General features: G+C 41.1%; 1 protein-coding gene across 1 annotated transcript in view; it reads left to right on the top strand.

Moving 5' to 3' along the window:
- The first annotated feature begins 1,277 nt into the window (after positions 1 to 1,277).
- Positions 1,278 to 20,809, top strand: part of TCERG1L (transcription elongation regulator 1 like) — a 333,546-nt gene continuing 314,014 nt past the window's right edge. The window contains exons 1-2 of the mRNA XM_073546380.1: positions 1,278 to 1,725; positions 10,706 to 10,849. Of these exons, the coding sequence (XP_073402481.1) occupies positions 1,456 to 1,725; positions 10,706 to 10,849 (414 nt within the window). The 5' untranslated portion in view covers positions 1,278 to 1,455. The remainder of the gene's footprint in view (positions 1,726 to 10,705; positions 10,850 to 20,809) is intronic.

The following is a 20,809-nucleotide window of genomic DNA, read 5'->3' as shown; positions in this document are numbered from 1 at the left end:
CGGGGTGAGATCTTGTGTGGAGCCCCAGATCAAGGGGGATTATCAGTGGTCCTGTATGTCTTCCATTTTCTTATTACTGCTCCCACAGTTGATTACATCACTCCAAGCTGCTTGCTTATTGCAGATTCAGTCTTCCCAGCCAGGTGCAGGGCTGCAATTTGGTTTCTGGTGTCCTTCGACAGCTCTTTGGTCTTCACCATAGTGGTGTTTGGAGCGTGACTGTTTGAGGTTGTGGACAGGTGTCTTTTATACAGATAACAAGTTCAAACAGGTGCCATTACTACAGGTAATGAGTGGAGAACAGAGGAGACTCTTAAAGAAGAAGTTAAAGGTCTGTGAGGGCCAGATATCTTGCTTGTTTTTAGGTGACCAAATACTTATTTTCCACCATAATTTGCAAAATAAATCTTGCCAAATCAGACAAGGTGATTTTCTGGATTTGGTTTCTCATTCTGTCTCTTCTAGTTGTGGTCTACCTATGATGTCAATTACAGGCCTCTCTCATCTTTTTAAGTGGGAAAACTTGCACAATTGGTGGCTGACTAAATACTTTTTTCCCCACTGTAATTACTCGTTTTTCCATAGTACATAAGTAGATGCTTAAATGTCGTTGATTATATAAAATGTCATATTATCATTTAAATAAGGATATTCTACCTTGAGTTCCTAAATATTGTAAAAATTCTTTTTTAATATATGGTATGTTTGTTTTTCTGTATGAAAACTGGGGTCCCTAATAGTGTAAGTATTTTGGTGCAACTAACTGAAGGTTAAAAGAGTTGTTCAATGAAACAGATTATCACCTATCACCAAAAGAGGTGATAACTTACCCATCGGTGGCAGTCCCGACGTGTTGATCAGAAAAGTGCCCCTTTCTGCCAATCAGAGCAGGTACCAGCACTCGGACCTCCACCGATCAGGTCCACATCCTGTGAATAGATAATAACTTTTTTTCAACGGATCACGCTTTTCACATTTAGTGAAATGCTAAACCTGCTAATTTTTCGAACAAGACTCTGTGCTGTGATGAATTTCCAGCATCCACATATGATGGATAACAACCAGCGTGCAGTCGTATTATCTACTTCTGACAGTTTTATCTTACACCTGCCGTGTCGTGTTAAGGATGCGGACAGGATGGAGTGTGGGATGTGATACTCATCAGTAGTATGATGTGCGTGCAAGGTAGCAGGGAGGGGGAGAATTGCTCATTGAGATGTGGAAGGAGGAGACTGCCTGCCTGGCTACTGAGCACTGAAGTCTTATTTCCCAGTTCTCTTGCATACAGCAGAGAGACATGCAGGACTTCTGCTCTTACTGGCACCTGGATGTTAGAGGCACAATCACTACTGGAGACTTCCATTACGGGATAAGGGGAAGCGTGGTGGCATCCCTAGTCCAGCCCTATTCTGAGGGAGGCAAAATCTTTTTGCAGTTGGATATATAAGATGTAGGATGCTCCCCGTTTCAAGAATCAAGCGACAGCCCTTTCTCTGGCCGGTGAATGCTGAACCAGCTCCCTGGATTTGTATGATCCCGGAAACACCTGGTGTGTTCCGGATAGGTGCAGTGCCCCCTCCATTTATTGTATCCTGCCCTCACCCTGCTCCTCTGCTACAAGGGGTACCTGCCTGGCAAGTCCCATGCGACCCTTTCCTACCTTTGATGTCAGTGCCCACTGCACCAGAGCCTGCCGTTCACCAGTTTCCTTTGGCAAATGGGCAGGTAAAATTCCCCCTTAGTCTAAATGTGCATGATTTGCAGTATAACAGCTAAATGTATCATAAATATCAATTATCGTAAATTCTGCAATATAGATGGGTCATATCATGGTTCTCATAAATGTAACTTTCATTTCTACACTATATTGTGCCATTTTTTTTTTACCATTGGATGCAAACAAGTCATTTGAGTTGGAAGCTTGTATATTAATAAATCACTTCTAAATCATCTCCAAGCAGTTACATGAAAAGATCAAATATAGAAAAAAAAATCAATAAACAAATCAATATATAGGAATAAAGACAATGTTTATATTAATGAATGCTTAAAAGTAAATCGATTGCATATTTAGAAGTGGGGGAACTTTATGCATTAGATACAGATTAGACATAGAATTTAAAATACAGCTCTTAAACTCTAATATATATATATACATACTATATATATATATATATATATATATATATATATATATATATATACATAATTTGCTTGGTTAAAAGGAGTTATTTGGAGGCTAGATAGCTTTATATTAATTATTGGAAATTCATGTAGCAGAGCTGAATTTTTCATTAGGTGTTTGCTTTGCACTAAGTAAAGACAGAGCGGTGGACTTAGCTACCCTCGTACAGTAATAAGAAAGCATCTTGAGCTGTGTTTTATGACAAACTGAGCTCTGCTACATCTGTACTTTGCAGATAACAGCTCCCCAGTAAATTTCTTGAGGAAGTCAGCCGCTACTTGGTATCACACAGGGAAGGAACACTGTGATGTGTGCAATGGGAGCCCACAAAATTAAACTATTTGTCAGGGACACACTCTGTGTTTCAGCTCATCTCCTTTTTTTTGCTGAGTGTATTACTAGCGATTAGGATTGGGTTTAATTAATCAGTTTTATGCATTTCATGGGTAACCGAAAATTCACTGCAAGTTAAAAATAATTTTGCAATTCAGGAAACACTTCTTGTTCTTATTATTCTTTGAAATGTTAATAACATTTAGTTTTCATAATTCCATATCACGTGTCATACTTACAAGTTACCACTAGAGGATCCTAGACCCCAAAAATCCTTTTACAGATGCAGTCTTCATTGAACAGACCATACATTTATATATGTGTGCTCGTGTTTGTGTGTGTGTGTATATATATATATATATATATATATATATATATATATATATATATATATATAGTATTTGTTCTATATATCTATATAGATACATGGTCTGTTGAATTCAAGACTGCAAGTGTAAGTAATATATATATATATATATATATATATATATATATCTATCTCACAGTCTGTATATGAAAGGCTTTTAAGTAAGAGTAGCAGCTGAATTTGGCAATTTTTGGTGCCATAATGTTTGCGTATCCTGTTTCGCTGTCCCATGTAAGACATCACGGGTGCAGAGCTCTTCACATTTGGTTCTACAACATCTTTTAATATTTTATCTAACTTGTGTAGAGTTTCCTTGAAAAAAAAAAAGAATAAATGAAAATACTTATCTGCTTGCTTAAAAGTAGTTGATTGGGGGTTGAAAGCTTTGTGTAAATGATTGGAAATTAATTTTATATGTTCTTATCCCTTCCAAAATGTATCCTGGAATATCTGATCCTAATTCGCAGACTTCAGGGATCATGGCCACCTAGACAATGCTGGCTGATAAAGCCTGTGTGAATGGCTTAGCTGCTTGTTGGCATCCCCTGGCACCGAGCACCGGGGTCCCGCACCCCACCTGTCCCTCTAGTTCCTAGTATATAGAGTTCTGTACGCTCATTCTGTACTTGCGTATAAGCAAGCAGCATTATCCAGTAAAGACATACATAAAGTCTAATATTTGGTACAGATCGGTTGAATGACATATTTTTATCAGATTTTCAAAACCTAATCAATAATGAGCATTTTTTTAAATATTTTTCTAAATGCTTAGTTTCTAATAAACCCTAACACAATTCTAAACAATCAACGCACAAAATGAGTGACAAGTGGGGATAACGTTGTGTTGGCTTCCTTTTTTTTTTTTTAGAGCTTTTACTGAAAGGTGTATCCCCGTCACACTTGTTTCTGCAATTTCTGGAACTCCCAAACGAATAACTGGAGAGCGAAAGCTGCGCATGTGCAGGCATCTCTCAGGTCCCAGCGGAGGAACCCACAAACTATCAGACATTTCTGGCATATAAATGTACAAGATGGGAATGCCTTGAATCTCTGGGTGGTTGTATATGATTCTGTGCTGGGACTTGATTCCCTTCCTATATAAAGACTTGAGAACATTAGAAACATGGAGGTAAAGTGATCAGATGTGGTATCGGTTGGGTTGATATTCGGAGCCCAAAGTAACATCGTTTTTACTAGAACAAAGTGAGTCTGCTCTTATGTGCTTTTTGTAGATCAGTCACTTGCGTCTTGATTGTTACTGATGGAGCAGTGTTGACTTTGTTATTGAATTGCTGACTTCATTACGAGAACCCTGCATTTAGATAGGTCCAGTAGGTCAACAGGACAACCATAGATCAAAATATTACTATGGGTTTCCAAAATATTTTCAACATGCCTTTGATCTAGTAGATTTAGGCATAGTACATAGTGCATAGATGGGACCTGTAGGCTACATTTTTAACCCCTAAGTCTCAAGTGCATATTACATTTGTTACCACTATGTATCTCCAATGCCTAATTCACATGCTGAATCCAGGGAAGCAATGCGATGGCTGTAGGGTAGGATGCCTCACGTGGGCTCTGTATGAAAGCAAATATCAAAACTAAAAGTCAGCAATTTGGACTAAGGGGAGATATGTACACGTATATTTTCCTGAGAAATACACAAACAACAATGGAGCCTATAAGCCATAACCACAAGTCTGCATATTTTCATTAGATATAAAGATATTTTATTAAGTACAAAAAGGACTACAATTATTTACTTCATGTGATAACCATAAACAGAGAGCAGATGGTGAAGGTCCAGGTGCACCGGTAAAACTACAGCGCACTGTGACATGGTCCAGCAAGAAACACCACCCTATAAAACGTACATATCATGGTAAAGTGCCATATAAGTGAATCCTCATAATCATATGCAATGCCAGTGCCATCTTAAACATGATAAAAAGGTCTATCCACAAAGTAGGGAACATAGGGGGGATAATAAAATCTGATGGTTAATTACCCATGCTGGACTCCATGCAGCAGTACGCGCCCCTTGTTTCACATATATTTTCCTGTATGACATCAGTATCTTCCAAAAAAAATGATATATCAGCTTTTTCATCGTGACGCTTAAATCCTGTCCATTAGTGAAATCCCTCTTGGGTCTCCTTCATTATTCAATGATTGTGTGAATGTCTGTTTAAGGATTGAGAAATATTCAGAATGGAGAATCCTCAGTGGTTGATAGCTTTTAATGGCTAAATGAAAAGATGGTAATACATTGCAAGCTTTCGAGACTACTCAGGTCTCTTCATCAGGCATTGACTAATACAACATCTGAAGAATCACATATTTATGTACAGCACAGGAATAATGCATTAGATAAGACAAGGGACGTGAAGCAGAACTATCATTATGGGAGAGTGATGGACAGTTATGGTCATAAATATTGGAACAGTTCAAAGATAAGGAGTGTGAAAGTTTTATAGTCCTCTGATTGGGGTCTGGTTCTGTGTTGTGATGCCCCCACAAGATCTTAGGAGCAAATTCCTTAATTGATGTAAAAAGACATAAATCCATGCGACACATTCATTCCTGCTCTGCTCTGTTTAAGGTTTGAGAAATGACAAATTTTAGAAAACTTTTTAAAAAATTTGGGAGGAGCGGAGATTAAAGGGAAATCAGGAAAACTAATAAACCAGTGGTCAGGAATGGATGGTTAGTTAATAGCAATTTATACATGAAGGGGCTGAGCTGCAGTTATGCTACAAGACTTAACTGAAAATAAAAATACATGGAATTGTTGCAGTTGTGGGGTTTTTCCTGAAAGGTTTGTTGTATTTAAATGCATTAATGTTAAAAAAAACCACAGATACATGATCCAATATTATGTACTAGAATGAGATTAGGTTATGGAGAGGGCAAAATGTTCAATTGCCCAAGTACCTTTATCGTGTGGGGAAACTTCCTAAACTGGTTCCCAGTCACTCCAAGCAGCAAGATATGAGCCTGAAAACATCTAAGTCACACCTCCGACAATACCGAACTTTTATTATGAAGCATTTTGACAGGTTTACTAAAATGTCCATTATTACTAATGATCCATGATCGATTCTTGCCTGGACCTTTTAAAGGGGTATTGCCAATATGTCATCAATGGTTCAATATGTCCCAGACATAAAATAAATATTGTTTCTAAATATAATACATTTTAACAACTTGGCATTTCACAGCCTTACCTAAATCCTAAATAATAAAAGACCAGTCAGTGCTTATCTTTCCTCAATACTGGACACTTCCTTCAGTAGTAATTACAGGGGTATTCCCATCTCCAATATCCTATCCCGATATGTAGAAGGTGTAATAATAATATTAGCAAATACCATCAATTATAATATAGTATTGTTCTTCTGATTCGCTCTTTCCTCATGTGCAGGAATTGCAGGACCTTAGGTATCCATGGTTACGATCTCTGATATAGTGACAGTTAACTAGTTGCTAGTGGCCGTAACCATGGATGCCTAAGGTTCTGCACATGAGGAAAGAGACATAGAAAATCAGAAGAAATATGCTACATTTCTATTTGGAGATATTTGCGAATATTATTATTACACCTACTACATATTGGGATAGGATCTTGGAGATGAGAATACCCCTTTAACTTACCGGTCAAGTATGTGGTAGAAGCATATGGTGGTCATATCATACGACAGACTTCACGACTCAACCAGAGCTATGTGCAAAATTAAACAAAGCAAGAAGAAAAAAAGATGAAGGCAAACTAAATATTTTGGGCATGGGGGTCTCATTCTAGAGACTATTACTGTGCAGGAATTTTTTGGACAGGATCATTTTGGGACAAGCCCTGATAGTCAGGTTTTCATTTCAACTGTCAGAAGTAAAAGGTGATAAGTAGAGTTGAGCGACTTTGGTCGGATCGGGGTTTTGTGAAACCCGAATGAAACAAAATTTGAGTCGGATGAAACTGGTCCGACTAGGGCAAAAAAAGTCGGAGTTTCGTCCGAAACCCGACCCCAATGCAAGTCAATGGGGAATAAAAGTCGGCATTGACTGGATGAATGTCATCCGCTCAATGCCGACTTTTATTTCTCATTGAACGTAGCGAGATTACGTAAATGAGGGTTTGTTTGCACCAGTTGTGCCTTTTTGCTATCATGTTTTTCCGGTACCACCTTTGTTACCCTGTTTTGATTGGCAGGGTTTTCTACATTTGAACTGAGGAGATCATGAACGCTGTATGATCCAAAACTTTTATTGTAAATAGTTTGCACCTCTTTAGGTGCCCTTTCTTGGTTTTACATATAGAGACACTTTGCGAAGATAATGTTTTTGCATGGACACTTTTCGAAGATGATGTCTACCTCAAAGGACACTGCAAGAGATCCCGGCTGGGAGCGATGTCCAGCACCTTACAAGAATAACTGTTGAATGTTTTACTGTGCAGTATTTCATAATGTGTTTTATAAGAATATTAGTAACTGAGAAATAGCTTTTATAGAAGAATTAGGAATGTCTGATCTAGAGATGAGTGATATGAATAAAGAATTGAAAGTAGACAGGTGACGGACCAAGTACTTGTGGTCAGCGTCTTGCATCTAGAAGAGACAGTGAAAGTAGAGAAATAAATGTGTACTAAAATGTGTTACAGAGAATAGCAATTTGAATTGAGAATTGCACTTAGAATCAAAAATTTTAGATAGAATCTAAGATAGAATTGTTTGTAACGTTCAAGATGAGTACCTCCTATACTAGGAAGATTGGTATAAGAAAAGTTGTTATGCATTACAAAATTTTTGTATGTTTCTTTGCTGTCTACTTTGTTATCTTGCAGCCCGCGGACGTGCTGTGTTTAACAGGGGGGTATGTGGCGCCCCTGACGCTCAGTCGCCACAGAGGTACTGCACCTTCTCCTAAGGTGTAGTGCCCCACCAACTAGGTAAGTTGGGAACTCCTTTCCACACTCCAACACCTGCATCCCACACACAGGATAGTTCAGTAGGTCCACATAGCAGCTTCAGGCTGGGGGTAGCAGAGCACCCTTCGTGGAACCCTGCTTCATAACACGAGATGTGCTGGGAGGTGGATGGAATTAGTATAAAAGAGTGGGAAAGTTTAGAATTACAGGTCAGTCAGAAGAGGGTCTGGGAGAGAGAGCAGGCTGACAGCAGCTCAAGGTGGAGGAAGGCAGTCATTCAGGAGAGGCTGAGGATTGGTCTTGGCGGAATGAGCTCCCTAGGAGAGGAAGAGAGGAAGGAGTGCTGCAGCTGTCTCTGTGATCTGAGCCAGCTGGCACGGGAAAGAGAAGAGAAGGAGAAAGACGTAGAACTGCAACCTAAGCTTCCATAAGAGAGAGGAGGAACAGCGCGGAATGAAGAAGTAGGAGAATAGAGAGGAGTTGTGGGTTGGAAGAGGAACCCTGCCTATAGGTTCTCAGCGCAAGGCCGGGGCCTGGTCCCCGAGGTTGTATGGACACTTATGGTTCTGCAGCAGACACCGGCGGAGTAGTTGGCTGTAAATGCACTACTCCCATTCAAGACTTGGGACACAACAGCAACCGATTTGCGAGCCAGGACTCTGAGAGGAGTCCCCGATAGAGGATACAGCTGTCTGTCATACAAGTAAGGTTCTAGGAACATCTGACAGGAGGAATTCCAGAGAACTACGGTACTGGAGCTCTTCACGCATTAAAAGGCACAATAGAGGAGTTGTTCAGGAAAGGCACATGTTGGCAGAGTGTTGGAGAGGAGAATCCTGATTTGCCCGGGAGGTTGATTGAGTCTCTATCCTGGAGGACATGGCACGGAGGCGGGCACCAGTGGGTAACATGAACTGTGAGTAAAGCTTTGAAACTACATGCCCTGGTGTCCTCCATTCATTCGTCGCTAACACCTTCAGCACCGCTACATCTGGGTACCAGCATCTATACCATTCTGCGCCTCTCCTCCTCCATTGCACCCACACTGCCCTGAGACTACAGCTCCACCTGTGGGGAGCTACACCATCTTTGCTGCACCACACCATCAGTCCCAGTGGATCTGCATGCAGCGTTGGCGCAACATCTTACTTGCCAAACACCACGTGTGGCGTCACAAACTATTCAACTAAGCTTTAACACTATTGACATCACCACCATTGATATTGGGCGCCCAGGGCCACGGACCGGGTCACCGCTGCTGTGACGCATCCCCCTGACACTGGCCCAGTACCGAGTACCCCGCTGCCCTAGGTGTGAGGGGCGACCCATTTCATTTATACTTCTCAGATTTTACTGAGAATTCTGAAAGGCAACTAAGTTACTCTTCTTAAAATGGCTCTCAAATCTCTCCAGACCCCAAAAACATAACATCATGTAAAAAAAAAAAAAAAAACACTAATAGCCACCTCACCAATCACCTGTTCATACACCCCTTCTGACTCTGGTGCCCTTTGCCCACCCACCTGGTCCTTGGACCTCTTCTTTCTGCAGTCGCAGTGCCTTCACTCTAGAATATGACTTCCGGTCGCAACCAGGTCTTCGATATCATGGCATGTCATATCATCTCCATGACCTCTGAGACCTGGCTGTAGCCAGGAGTTCTGCTGTAGAATGAAGATACTGGCATGCGACTTGGGAAAGAAGTGGTCCTGACAGCTGGATGGTGGGCAATAAGCACCAGATTTTTTTTTCCTTTTGTCGGCCATTCACTTTTCAGCAAAATGGTGGCTGCAGCTGAATTGCTGGATTATTTAATAATAAATTACAAAGGCCAAAACCTTTTGAATTGCTCCCATGCTATATGCAAATCCAGACATCTTGTCTAATTGGCATCATTCTTGCAGCGTCTGTCCCTCCTCTCCACTGGTAATAGCCAACCTACAGGTTTGATCCTGAGGATTCTACATAGCTGAATGAAACCTCATGCCTACACAGAGCATCGCCAGCTCAGGCAGGCACATTTTGCTCTGCCCTATTACAGGCAAAGCATAAAACACAACTGCACATGCACCGGCATGGACAGCATGCACAGTTATGCTTTATGCTCAGCCTGCAGTAGAACAAAACAAAGTGCGCCTGCCCGAGACGGTAAAGTCCTTGGCTATGTGGCTCTGTGGATGGTGCAAGATGCATCTGTCACATCAATCAAACCTAGAGGATGGCAATTACCAGCAGAGAAAAAGGACAGACGCCACAGCAATTACACCCATTGGACCAGCTGTCTGAATTTGCATGCAGTAGGTATCAATTCAAAAAATGTTTTGGGTGGGTACGCGGGGGGAAGTCACGGGATAATATACAACTTTGTGGAATTCAGCACAGGCGCTGATGAAGGTGATCGTATTTGATCACACAAGAAAAATTTGGTAACAGGTTGACTTTAAGTTGTGTACCATATGTTTTTCAGAATGATTCTTCACATCCTCCTCTGGCCCCTTTGTCAATGAGATTTTTTTATATCCACAGGATCTTTATGCCGGATATGTTGCCCTATTCAAAGCTCTTGCAGCTTTGCATAATACTAGCCCCAGCCGGTGTAGCAGTGACGGCCAGGCTTTGGTCAAAGTTGCTTAGATCCCATGCTAATGTTGATTCACAATAAAAATACTTTTATGCTGCAATTGAGGTCGTGTTTGTTATTTTTTTTTACATGGAAGCTCCAATTGTGGAAGTGGTGGTGTTCCTTATAGAGTGGCCATTCTAGTGGATAATGCCTTATTAAAGGTTATGGTCCCCCACATACTATACTATGCAGCTCATCATGCAGCTTTGTTTTGCTAGTGTTTACCACATTGTGTGCTCCAGCACTAACTCCTTGTATTTTCTTTCATAGTGGGTTGGAGGTCCTTCTCCTGCATTTGGATTTTCACCTACTTCAAGTGTTGAGATTATTCCCCTTTTGCCACATGTTTACACGTCTAACATCCACCCTCATGCAGGAAAATGTTGGGTTGAAAAGAAAGCACCTAATTGCAAGGTAACTATAATTTAAATTTCCTTTTCTACTCTGATCATACTTTTGGGTGGAGCACAATGTCACACTTCACCTATATTCATTGGGAGCCTAGCTTAGACTGGCCCTATTCCTCCTTTCCTGTCCATATATTTCACTGATAATGCTGGTGTGGCACTGAGTCACTTCTCACAGACAAGGCGTGAGTTGGGATAGTTAAGTCGTGAGGTCAAAAACAAGGGGGAACGTCATAAATAGAAGGAAGAGACAAAGGCGTCGCCATGTAACCATCCAAGGTCAAAATCCCAGGAGGATAGCGGATCAGAGCAAAGGAGTTAAAGAGATGAATAGTCAGAACCAGGTCCAAGGTCAGGCAATGAAAGATCAACAAACAGAGCACAAGACACTGAGAGACAAACCACACAAAAGCAGAGGTCTGGGACTGACAGCCCAGTTAAGTAGCCAGACAATCACCTGAGATAATGAAAACCTGGAAACAGCCAGCAACTCCCAGTCTCAGATTGGATGGCTGAGCTGTCAAGCAAAACAACTCAGCCCACCCCTGCACCATACTGGATACTGAGCTGTCAATTAAAGTACTGACAGTTTCAGCATGCCCCTTTACCAGATTGGATAGCTGAGCCATCAGTAACTTAATTTCAGACACACTGAGGGATGAAATCATGACATCTGGAAGGACAATTTAAAGGGGTTTTCTAGGCTTATTATATTATTGATCTATTGGGACCTATCCTCAGCAATCAGCTGTGTGCAGAGCTGGCAGTGTTATGATAGTGAAAAGGAGTCAAATAGCACAGCTCAGTTCACTGCACAGTGGTTGTTCTGAGATGCTGCAGAATCCAACGAGCATTAAGCTGCAGCACCCGGGAGCGGCCAGTGCACAGTGAATAGAGCTCTGTTGACATATAGGTGACACCGGCGCTGCAAACAACTGATTGTGGAGGGCCACATGTTGGACTCCTACCTATCTGATACTGGCAGCCTAATCTTAGGATATATCATTAATATAATAAATCTGGAATCCAATTTAATGAATATTTTTTTTTCTTTAAAAATAGCTTAAAGCGTTATTATCATGATTTCAAAATGGTCATAATTGCAAAGTGTTCTCTTAGACTAGACAGGGAGCTCAGCGCTTTCCAATAGAGCTTGTAGTTACTAATCTGGGGCTGGACGGATTGCTAGATCCAACCAGCTTCAGTGCTAATGTGCTCCTCCGATGCAAAGCTGGTTCTTCTTGCATTATTGGAGAGGGGTCAGATTGGGCCAGTTGCACAATGATGCCACTTGTCCAAATTGTCAATCAAGTAGGAAGTCACCGCCTGCTTCAAACAGGAAGCTGGGCAGAGGGGTCTTCCTGCAGAGCATTATACAACCCCTTCAAGACTTTTTCACATTTCATACTTTTTTGCAGCGTTTATTTGTCCAAAACGCATGTTACAGGTAGACAGCGCAAACAGATACAAGATGTACCAAATTTATTACAGTATCTAGAGATGAGTGAATCACTTTGCAGGACCCTGGTTCAGTGGCCGTGTCCTGCGAGAAACCCCCTACCTGCCGGTTTCCCCTGTTCTTCTTTTGATTAGTCGTCCCAGTGCAATGTCTTGTGTGTCACACCGTAATGCTGCCGTCGCACCTGGACAGCAAATTAAAATGGTTGAGAATACCGGCAAAAAAATACCGATTTTGTGCCTGTGTTTGTTTGTGGCAATTTTTGGTGCGATTTACATATTATTAATCATGTGATTCATTTATCTTGTGTTTCAAGGATTAATATTAGAATTACCCGATTATAACATCAAAAAACACTCCTGAAAACTCCGCATACATTAATACCTGCATTTTTTTGAAGAAGTTTAAGAAAAAATGGAGCAGAAAATGTAACATTTTTTCAAAACAATCATGGGCCGATTTTATCAAAATTATCTAAAAGTAAAACTGTCTTTTTTTCCCTTTGCAAACAATGGTAACTCCGCTATTATTTTAGCAGAGCTGTTTTAAGATATGAAAGCTGAGCTGTGATTGGTGGCTATGGACATTAAAGACAGTGTTTCTTTTAGACTGTTTTAATATATGATGTCTACAGTGTATGCAAAAGCACATTTGGCCGCAATTAAAAGAAAAAGCAGCAATTTACTTTTGTTAAGAAATCCATCACATCTCTACCTGGTTCCAGTCCAACAACTTCTGTTTCTGTCACCAGGCACATCCATATTCACTAATTGTGTGGCACTATTAATGGTGGAAATGTCATAGTCAGTATCTTTGAGTCACACTAGTATCTGTCCAGCTAGAGATACTAGTGCACCTTGGACTAGTGGTGCTACTAAATCTTACAGAAAGTGAGCATGTGCTGTACAGGAACTCAGCAGGTATAACTAGATCCCTGCCGTATTCAAAGAAGTGGCACCACACCCTGTTTAAACTCCCTGCAGTCTGCTGATTCCTGCTGCTATCCTCCTGTTACTGATCTGGCTTATTTGATCTAATACCCTCTTGACATTGACTCCAGTCTATCTGACCTTTCTTGCTGAGACCTCAGCTATTCTACTAAGGTTTTGTCTCTTGATTCCCTGGTTTGTCCTTATACTGACCTGGCTTTATTTTTTGACAAACCCTGCTTCAGAATCTCTCCTCTGTCCAGCAGCTGTTCCATGGATACAACCCAGGGGGTCCCATTATAAGCCCAGATACCTTTTATAGAGGTTGGGGTTCATCTGGGATCTGGGACGAAGTGGTTAGCATCAAGTTTATCCAACATAGCTTTTTTTAATCTGAAAGCCTCTGGGAAACTTTACAAAATCACTTTACTTATGTTCATAGTCTCTGGCATTGTAGGAGATCTCGAGCTGTTCTGTAATGCCAAACACAACATGTGGCACTGTTTCTTGAAATAATAAAAACAATACACCCTTTTTTTATTCTGTAAGAGGGAATTTGATGTTCTAGCTGCTGCCTCTTTACTATGCCCCGCACGTAGGCTGGTTTCACACTTGCGTTTTTTTGCGCAAAAAAAATGTGTTTTTTTTCCTATTCTTAACATGGGTGCGCATTCACATGCGTTTGTACGCGTTTGTATGCGCATGCATTTTTTGTAGTGTGCGCTCGGGCACACAAAATGCACTCTGTTGCATTTCTTGAGCGTCCGACTTGCCCCCCAAAAAACGCATGCACACACAATGCTTTTTTTTTTCCACCCAACCACCCATTATAGTCTATGGGTGCGCTGGCGTGCGCATGTTAATGCGCAGGTCAGTGCAAAAAAAGCATGCGTTTTTTAAAAAAAAATGCGCACAAAAACGCATGATGTGGTTTTTTTTATGTGCGTTTGCACTGCGCACGGTGCGCAGCGCAAAAAAACGCAAGTGTGAAAGTAGCCTTGTTTTGAATTTCTATTAAAAAAAATAGCTGACAATGTAAAAATATCTTGTTTAAAAGGCTCCATTGTATATGAGCAATTCCTAATATGACGCTGCTGCCCTGTTTGTTGGCTAAACGCACAGTAGCGCCTCTTCTATTAATGATTATATATACAGCAGAGGGACAATGCTGAGAAATGATAGAGACACTATATACAGTATATTAAATGGAACAATGAGAGCTGATAATCCCATCGGAGAAGACCTTGGCAAAAGAAAATAGAAAGCTGCAGCGGTAAATGAAAATATACAAGAATTGGAGCACTTCATGCTTTGCTTACGAAACATAAAGCTCTGTAACCTCGCCTGCTAGAAAAGGAAATCAATGTCCAATCGTGGCCAGTTTTGGTCTCCTGAAAAGATTACTGATTACACTTGAAAGGAAATCTTTCCATTGAATGCTAACCACGATACTGATGAGAAAAGTCTCAAGATTTGTATTTAAGGAACACATTCCTATTTTTGCACTGCATATACAGTATACTATTACCTCTGAGGATAAAAGGGGTTTTCTGGTCTTGGAAAACCCTGCTCCCCATTGAGCTTTATTAAAAAAAAAAAAAACTTTACTTACTCTCCCCAGGTCCAACGCTGAGTTTCCACCACTGTCCCTCGTCTCTGTTATTGTCAGCAGAACTGACGTCACATCCACAGCGCTGCAGCCAATCAGTGAGCTCAGTCTACTCAGGCACAGACATTGAGCTCACCGATTGGATGCTGCACTGTTGACGAGAAATCAATTAATTACTGCCGGCCCCGCCTCTATGACTCAAAGCAGAACCTTACCGTTAGTCTGGCTCTCAGTGCCGCCACCGTACAGTGTCAGAATGCTACTAACATGCAGATTAACCCCATATCTGCAGGTTTATAGCTTTTTTTTTACATGATAGGTTCCCTTAAAGCAAAGTAAACAAACTGCAGCTGATGACAGGGGTTTTCTGAAACTCGAGAAAAAGACTTCTGAAATCTTTATATCTCAATTCAGTATATTCTCTCCTATTGACAACACACACAGATATACTCACTCTCACCTTTACTAAAATTGTTAACAATTAGAAATTATAGGGTCCAGTATGAGAATGTGCTATAGGCATTTGAATCGGTGCCATATAATATCTATCAGAAAAGTCAAAGCATTATGGCCCCATTTTTTGTGTGGCTTGTATAAACCCCAGTCCTTTGGCCACATCAATAGTTTGTGGCCCCTGGATTAGAGCCCTAAGCATTGCTTCCTACCCACCATCATTTTTGGCTCTTCTTTCGATTAGCCTGCCTGATTCACATGTGATATTGCACCTGTCTGGCTAATCGACAGAAGAGCCACAGAGGCAGTTCATATGGAGCTCTTAAATGGCCACAGATTATGGATATGATCAATGGACTGTGTCCCGTGAATCAATTCACACTGATACTGAATTGTGTGGCTATGCCAAGGGTGTTTGTGCTTGGTTTTAACAGTCATTGTGCTTGGTTTGAACTTCCTTTAATACTGCAATCAGACTCCTCTAGATATAAAATATTTGATATCCTTATATAGATGTACTAGTTGAAGAGCCCGGCATTGCCCAGGTTAGTTATAACAAATTATAATGATTATCCTCCATCCCATAGTCCATTGCTCATATACCATCATACATATCCGCCATCCCATAGTCCCGTGCCCATATACCCATCATAGATATCCTCCATCCCATAGACCTGTACCCATATACCCATCACACATCCTCCATCCCATAGTCCCGTGCCCATATACCCTTCATACATATACTCCATCCCATAGTCCCATGCCCATATACCCATCATATATATTCACCATCCCATAGTCCCGTGCCATATACCCATCATACATATCTTCCATCCCATAGTCCTGTGCCCATATACCCATCATACATATCCTCCATTCCATAGTCACTTGCCCATATTCCCATCATACATATCCTCCATCCCATAGACCTGTGCCCATATACCCATCACACATCCTCCATCCCATAGTCCCGTGCCCATATACCCATCATACATATTCTCCATCCCATAGTCCCGTGCCATATACCCATCATACATATTCACCATCCCATAGTCCCGTGCCATATACCCATCATGCATTTCTTCCATCCCATAGTCCTGTGCCCATATACCCATCATACATATCCTCCATTCCATAGTCACTTGCCCATATTCCCATCATGCATATCCTCCATCCCATAGAGGATGCCACGGATGCCACGAAGCCAGGCCCAATCCCGACGCACGTTTCGCATTTAGCTTTATCAAAAAGGGATATAATGGATTGTTACCATAGTGATGTTTTGACTTAATTGTAATGACATTTATGCCTGGAGACCCATGCTTTTTTACCAGGGTCAATTGTCCTTTTTTGTCTATATTAATTGTATTTGTAATTATTGATTAATAAAGTATTGTTATTTTACCTAATTGTATAGGACTCCATTTTTTTTGTTCATGGACGTGGACACCACTTACCACAGGGAGCAGACACTTGAGACTTGGAGTCTCAATCTGGTACTCAGACTGGCCTGTGGGCTGTGGGCCTGTGGGCTGTGGGCCAATGGCACACTGTAATGTCGGCCATTGCCTGTCTTCTCAGCCTCTGCCTCAGATCCAGAGGGTTCAGACAGGGTTCAGAGGCGTGCTTACCTAGTACGCGGTACATGACACGCCTCTGAACCCTGTCTGAACCTCCATCGGATCCAATCCCAGCACGCCACCAGGTGCCATAGCAACACCACGTGATCTCAGCCTGCTCTGCAGTGAGTTCCGCCCGCCCCACTGTCAGCTGTGTGTGGCCACCTGGCCGGCCACTCTCCAATACCGCGGCCATGGCCAGGAAGTGCTATTTCATTGTGCGCCCCTGCTTCTAGGGAGGGGCAGCTGCCCCCCCTGCCCCTCAGTGGGTATGCCCATGACTGTGGTGGTCCCTTCCAACTCTAACATTCTATGATTCTATGATTACTCACTCTATCTGAAACTGAATCTGTCAAAAACTGAACTCCTTTTGTTTCCTCCCTCTTCAAACCTTCCCAAACCAAATATTGCAATTTACGTGTGTGGTTCCACCATTGCTCCCCAGCAACATGCTTGCTGTTTTGGGGTTATATTTGATTCAGACCTTTTCTTCACTCCCTACATCTCATCACTTACTCATGTCATCTACACCTCAAAAACATTTCTAGAATCCAACCTTTTCTTACTTTCGACTCTGCAAAAACTCTTTAGTTTCTCTTATTCATTCTTGTCTGGACTATGGTAACTCTCTACTAATCAGTCTCCCTCTCACTAAACTCTCCCCTCTCCAGTCCATACTGAATGCAGCAGCCAGTATCATATTCCTCATCAACAGCTATATCTATGCTTCCACTCTGTACCAGTCATTGCACTTGTTACCCATCCACTTCAGAGTTGAATATTAACTTATCACTCTCGCCCACAAAGTGTTCCACTGTTCAGCACCATCCTACATCTCTTCCCTCTTTCTGTCTATCACCCTACTGTGCCCTCCATTCCACTAATGACCTAAGACTAACATTATCAAACATCTGAACCTCCCACTCCCTTCTCCAAGATTTCTCTTGTGCTGCACCATTTCTCTAGAATGCACTACTCAGGACATTTCAATTAATTCCAAATACCCGCAGTTTTAAGACTTCCCTATCACATCACTTCACTTATCTAACCATCCCCGTTTTGACCTTTCAATATGTTTTTCAAAATCAGGACATTTGTAGAATCTGTTCACACCCTCCATGCAGTTAATAGCCCTCTGTGTCTGTACTGTACACACACTGGCTGGTGACCAGTTCATGCAGCGTTATGTGAACACCCTATTTATTACATTGATGGCTGGACTGTACAATATAAGCACATTTTACCATTCACCTTTCGTCTCCCCCCTATTTCCAAATAGATTACAAGCTTGCGAGCAGCAGGACCCTCATTCCTCCTGGTATCTGTTGAATTATGTGTCACTCTGTAATGTCTGATATTGTCTGTACAAGTCCCCTCTGTAATGTAAAGTGCTGTAGAATATGTTGGCACTACAGAAATAAAAAGGTAATGGATGAAGGTAAGTAGAGGAGTAAGAATTCTGTAAATGAAAAAAATGGAGCTCAGACCCCTATAATGATATGTTACAAATCATTCAGACTTTTGTAACATTTGTAACAAATATTTACACTACCATTCCAAATTTTGGAGTCACCCAGACAATTTTGTGTTTTCCATGAAAACTCATACTTTTATTAATCAAATCAGTTGCCAAATGAATTTAAAATCTAGTCCAGACATTGATAAGGTTCATAAAAAAGTTTTTTATTTGAAATAATAATTTTCTCCTTCAAGCTTTGCTTTCGTCATAAAATGCTCCCTTTGCAGCAATTCCAGCATTGCAGACCTTTGGCATTCTAGCAGTTAATTTGCTGAGGTAATCTGGAGAAATTTCACCCCATGCTTCCAGAAGCCCCTCCCACAAGTCGGTTTGGCTTGATGGGCACTTTTTGCGTACCATACGGTCAAGCTGCTCCCACAACAGCTCAATGGGGTTGAGATCTGGTGACTGCACTGGCCACTCCATTACAGGTAGAATACCAGCTGCCTGCTTCTTCCCTAAATAGTTCTTGCATAATTTGGAGGTGTGCTTTGGGTCATTGTCCTGTTGTAGGATGAAATTGGCTCCAATCAAGCGCTGTCCACAGGGTATGGCATGGCATTGCAAAATGGAGTGATACCCTTCCTTATTCAAAATCCCTTTTACCTTGTACAAATCTCCCACTTTACCAGCACCAAAGCAAACCCAAACCATCACATTACCTCCACCATGCTTGACAATTGGTGTCAGGCACTCTTCCAGCATCTTTTCATTTGTTCTGAATCTCACAAATGTTCTTCTATATAATCCAAACACCTCAAACTTGGATTCGTCTGTCCATAACACTTTTTTCCAATCTTCCTCTGTCCAATATCTGTGTTCTTTTGCCCATATTAATCTTTTCCTTTTATTAGCCAATCTCAGATATGGCTTTTTCTTTGCCACTCTGCCCTGAAGGCCAGCATCCCGGAGTCGCCTCTTCACTGTAGATGTTGACACTGGCGTTTTGCGTGTACTATTTAATGAAGCTGCCAGTTGAGGACCTGTGAGGCATCGATTTCTCAAACTACAGATTCTAATGTACTTGTCTTGTTGCTCAGTTGTGCAGCAGGGCCTCCCACTTCTCTTTCTACTTTGGTTAGAGCCTGTTTGTGCTCTCCTCTGAAGGGAGTAGTACACACCATTGTAGGAAATCTTCAGTTTCTTGGCAATTTCTCGCATGGAATAGCCTTCATTTCTAAGAACAAGAATAGACTGTCGAGTTTCACATGAAAGTTCTTTTATTCTGGCCATTTTGAGAGTTTAATGGAACCAACAAATGTAATGCTCCAGATTCTCAAACTAGCTCAAAGGAAGGTCAGGTTTATAGCTTCTCTAATCAGCCAAACTGTTTTCAGCTGTGCTAACTTACTTGCACAAAGGTTTTCAAGGGTATTTTAACCATCCATTACCCTTCTTACATAGTTAGCAAACACAAAGTACCATAAGAACACTGGAGTGATCGATGTTGGAAATGGGCCTCTATACACCAATGAAGATATTGCATTACAAACCAGACATTTGAAGCTAGAATAGTCATTTACCACATTAGCAATGTATAGAGTGTATTTCTGAATCATTTAATGTTAGCTTCATTGGAAAAAACTGTGTTTTTCTTTCAAAAATAAGGACATTTCTAAATGACCCTAAACTTTTACACAGTAGTGTATAAACTAAACAAAACAAAATTAATTGCTGCCTTGGTTTGTTTTGTGTGTGAATGAGATCTAATCACATTGTCAGACAGAACATGGCAAGTGCATATAACATAAAAACTGAACATTTCACTTCTCAAGAAAAAAAAAAAGGCAAACAATCTCAATGTTTTAGCATTAATTGTAGAAAACATCTGAAAATGATTATACTTCAGTTTCATACAAGCTATTAATCTTATAAACTATGCGTCAATGGTCCTGTAAACTGCGCAAACATACATTTGTCCCTATTATGAGCTTTCATTAATAATATACAACAACGTCCTGCTGGGCGGATTTGATACTTATTGATGGTCACATATATTAGCGCAGAGTGAACAGACTGTTAGTCACCATTAAAAATGAACCTTAGAAAGACAACTGTGGATTCTCTCAAGGGCTTCTGTCACTTTTCTGGATGATTTAGGGCACTTCAAGGTCATTCTTTTTTTTCCATTGTTCACCATGGGTAGAACAATGTAGAAAAGCTCTGCATGTAGATGGCAAAAAGAGACAATTATACAGACCTGCTGCTATGTGAAGTGAAAGCTGCGGGCTGACTAGCCTGATGTTAACCAGCAGATTTCACAGCTGCCACTTGCATTTCCTATAGATCTAGTGCATATAAGGAATAGATTAAAAGAAAGCAATCAAGAGTGAAAAGTCTGAGGATCTCAATTCAATGACCTTGTGAAGGTCAAACTGT

This window comes from Dendrobates tinctorius, unplaced genomic scaffold (genome assembly GCF_039654945.1).
Source record: "Dendrobates tinctorius isolate UK_male_01 unplaced genomic scaffold, ASM3965494v1 ptg000147l, whole genome shotgun sequence".
NCBI lineage: Eukaryota > Metazoa > Chordata > Amphibia > Anura > Dendrobatidae > Dendrobates > Dendrobates tinctorius.
This window is presented reverse-complemented; position numbering and strand designations above follow the sequence as displayed.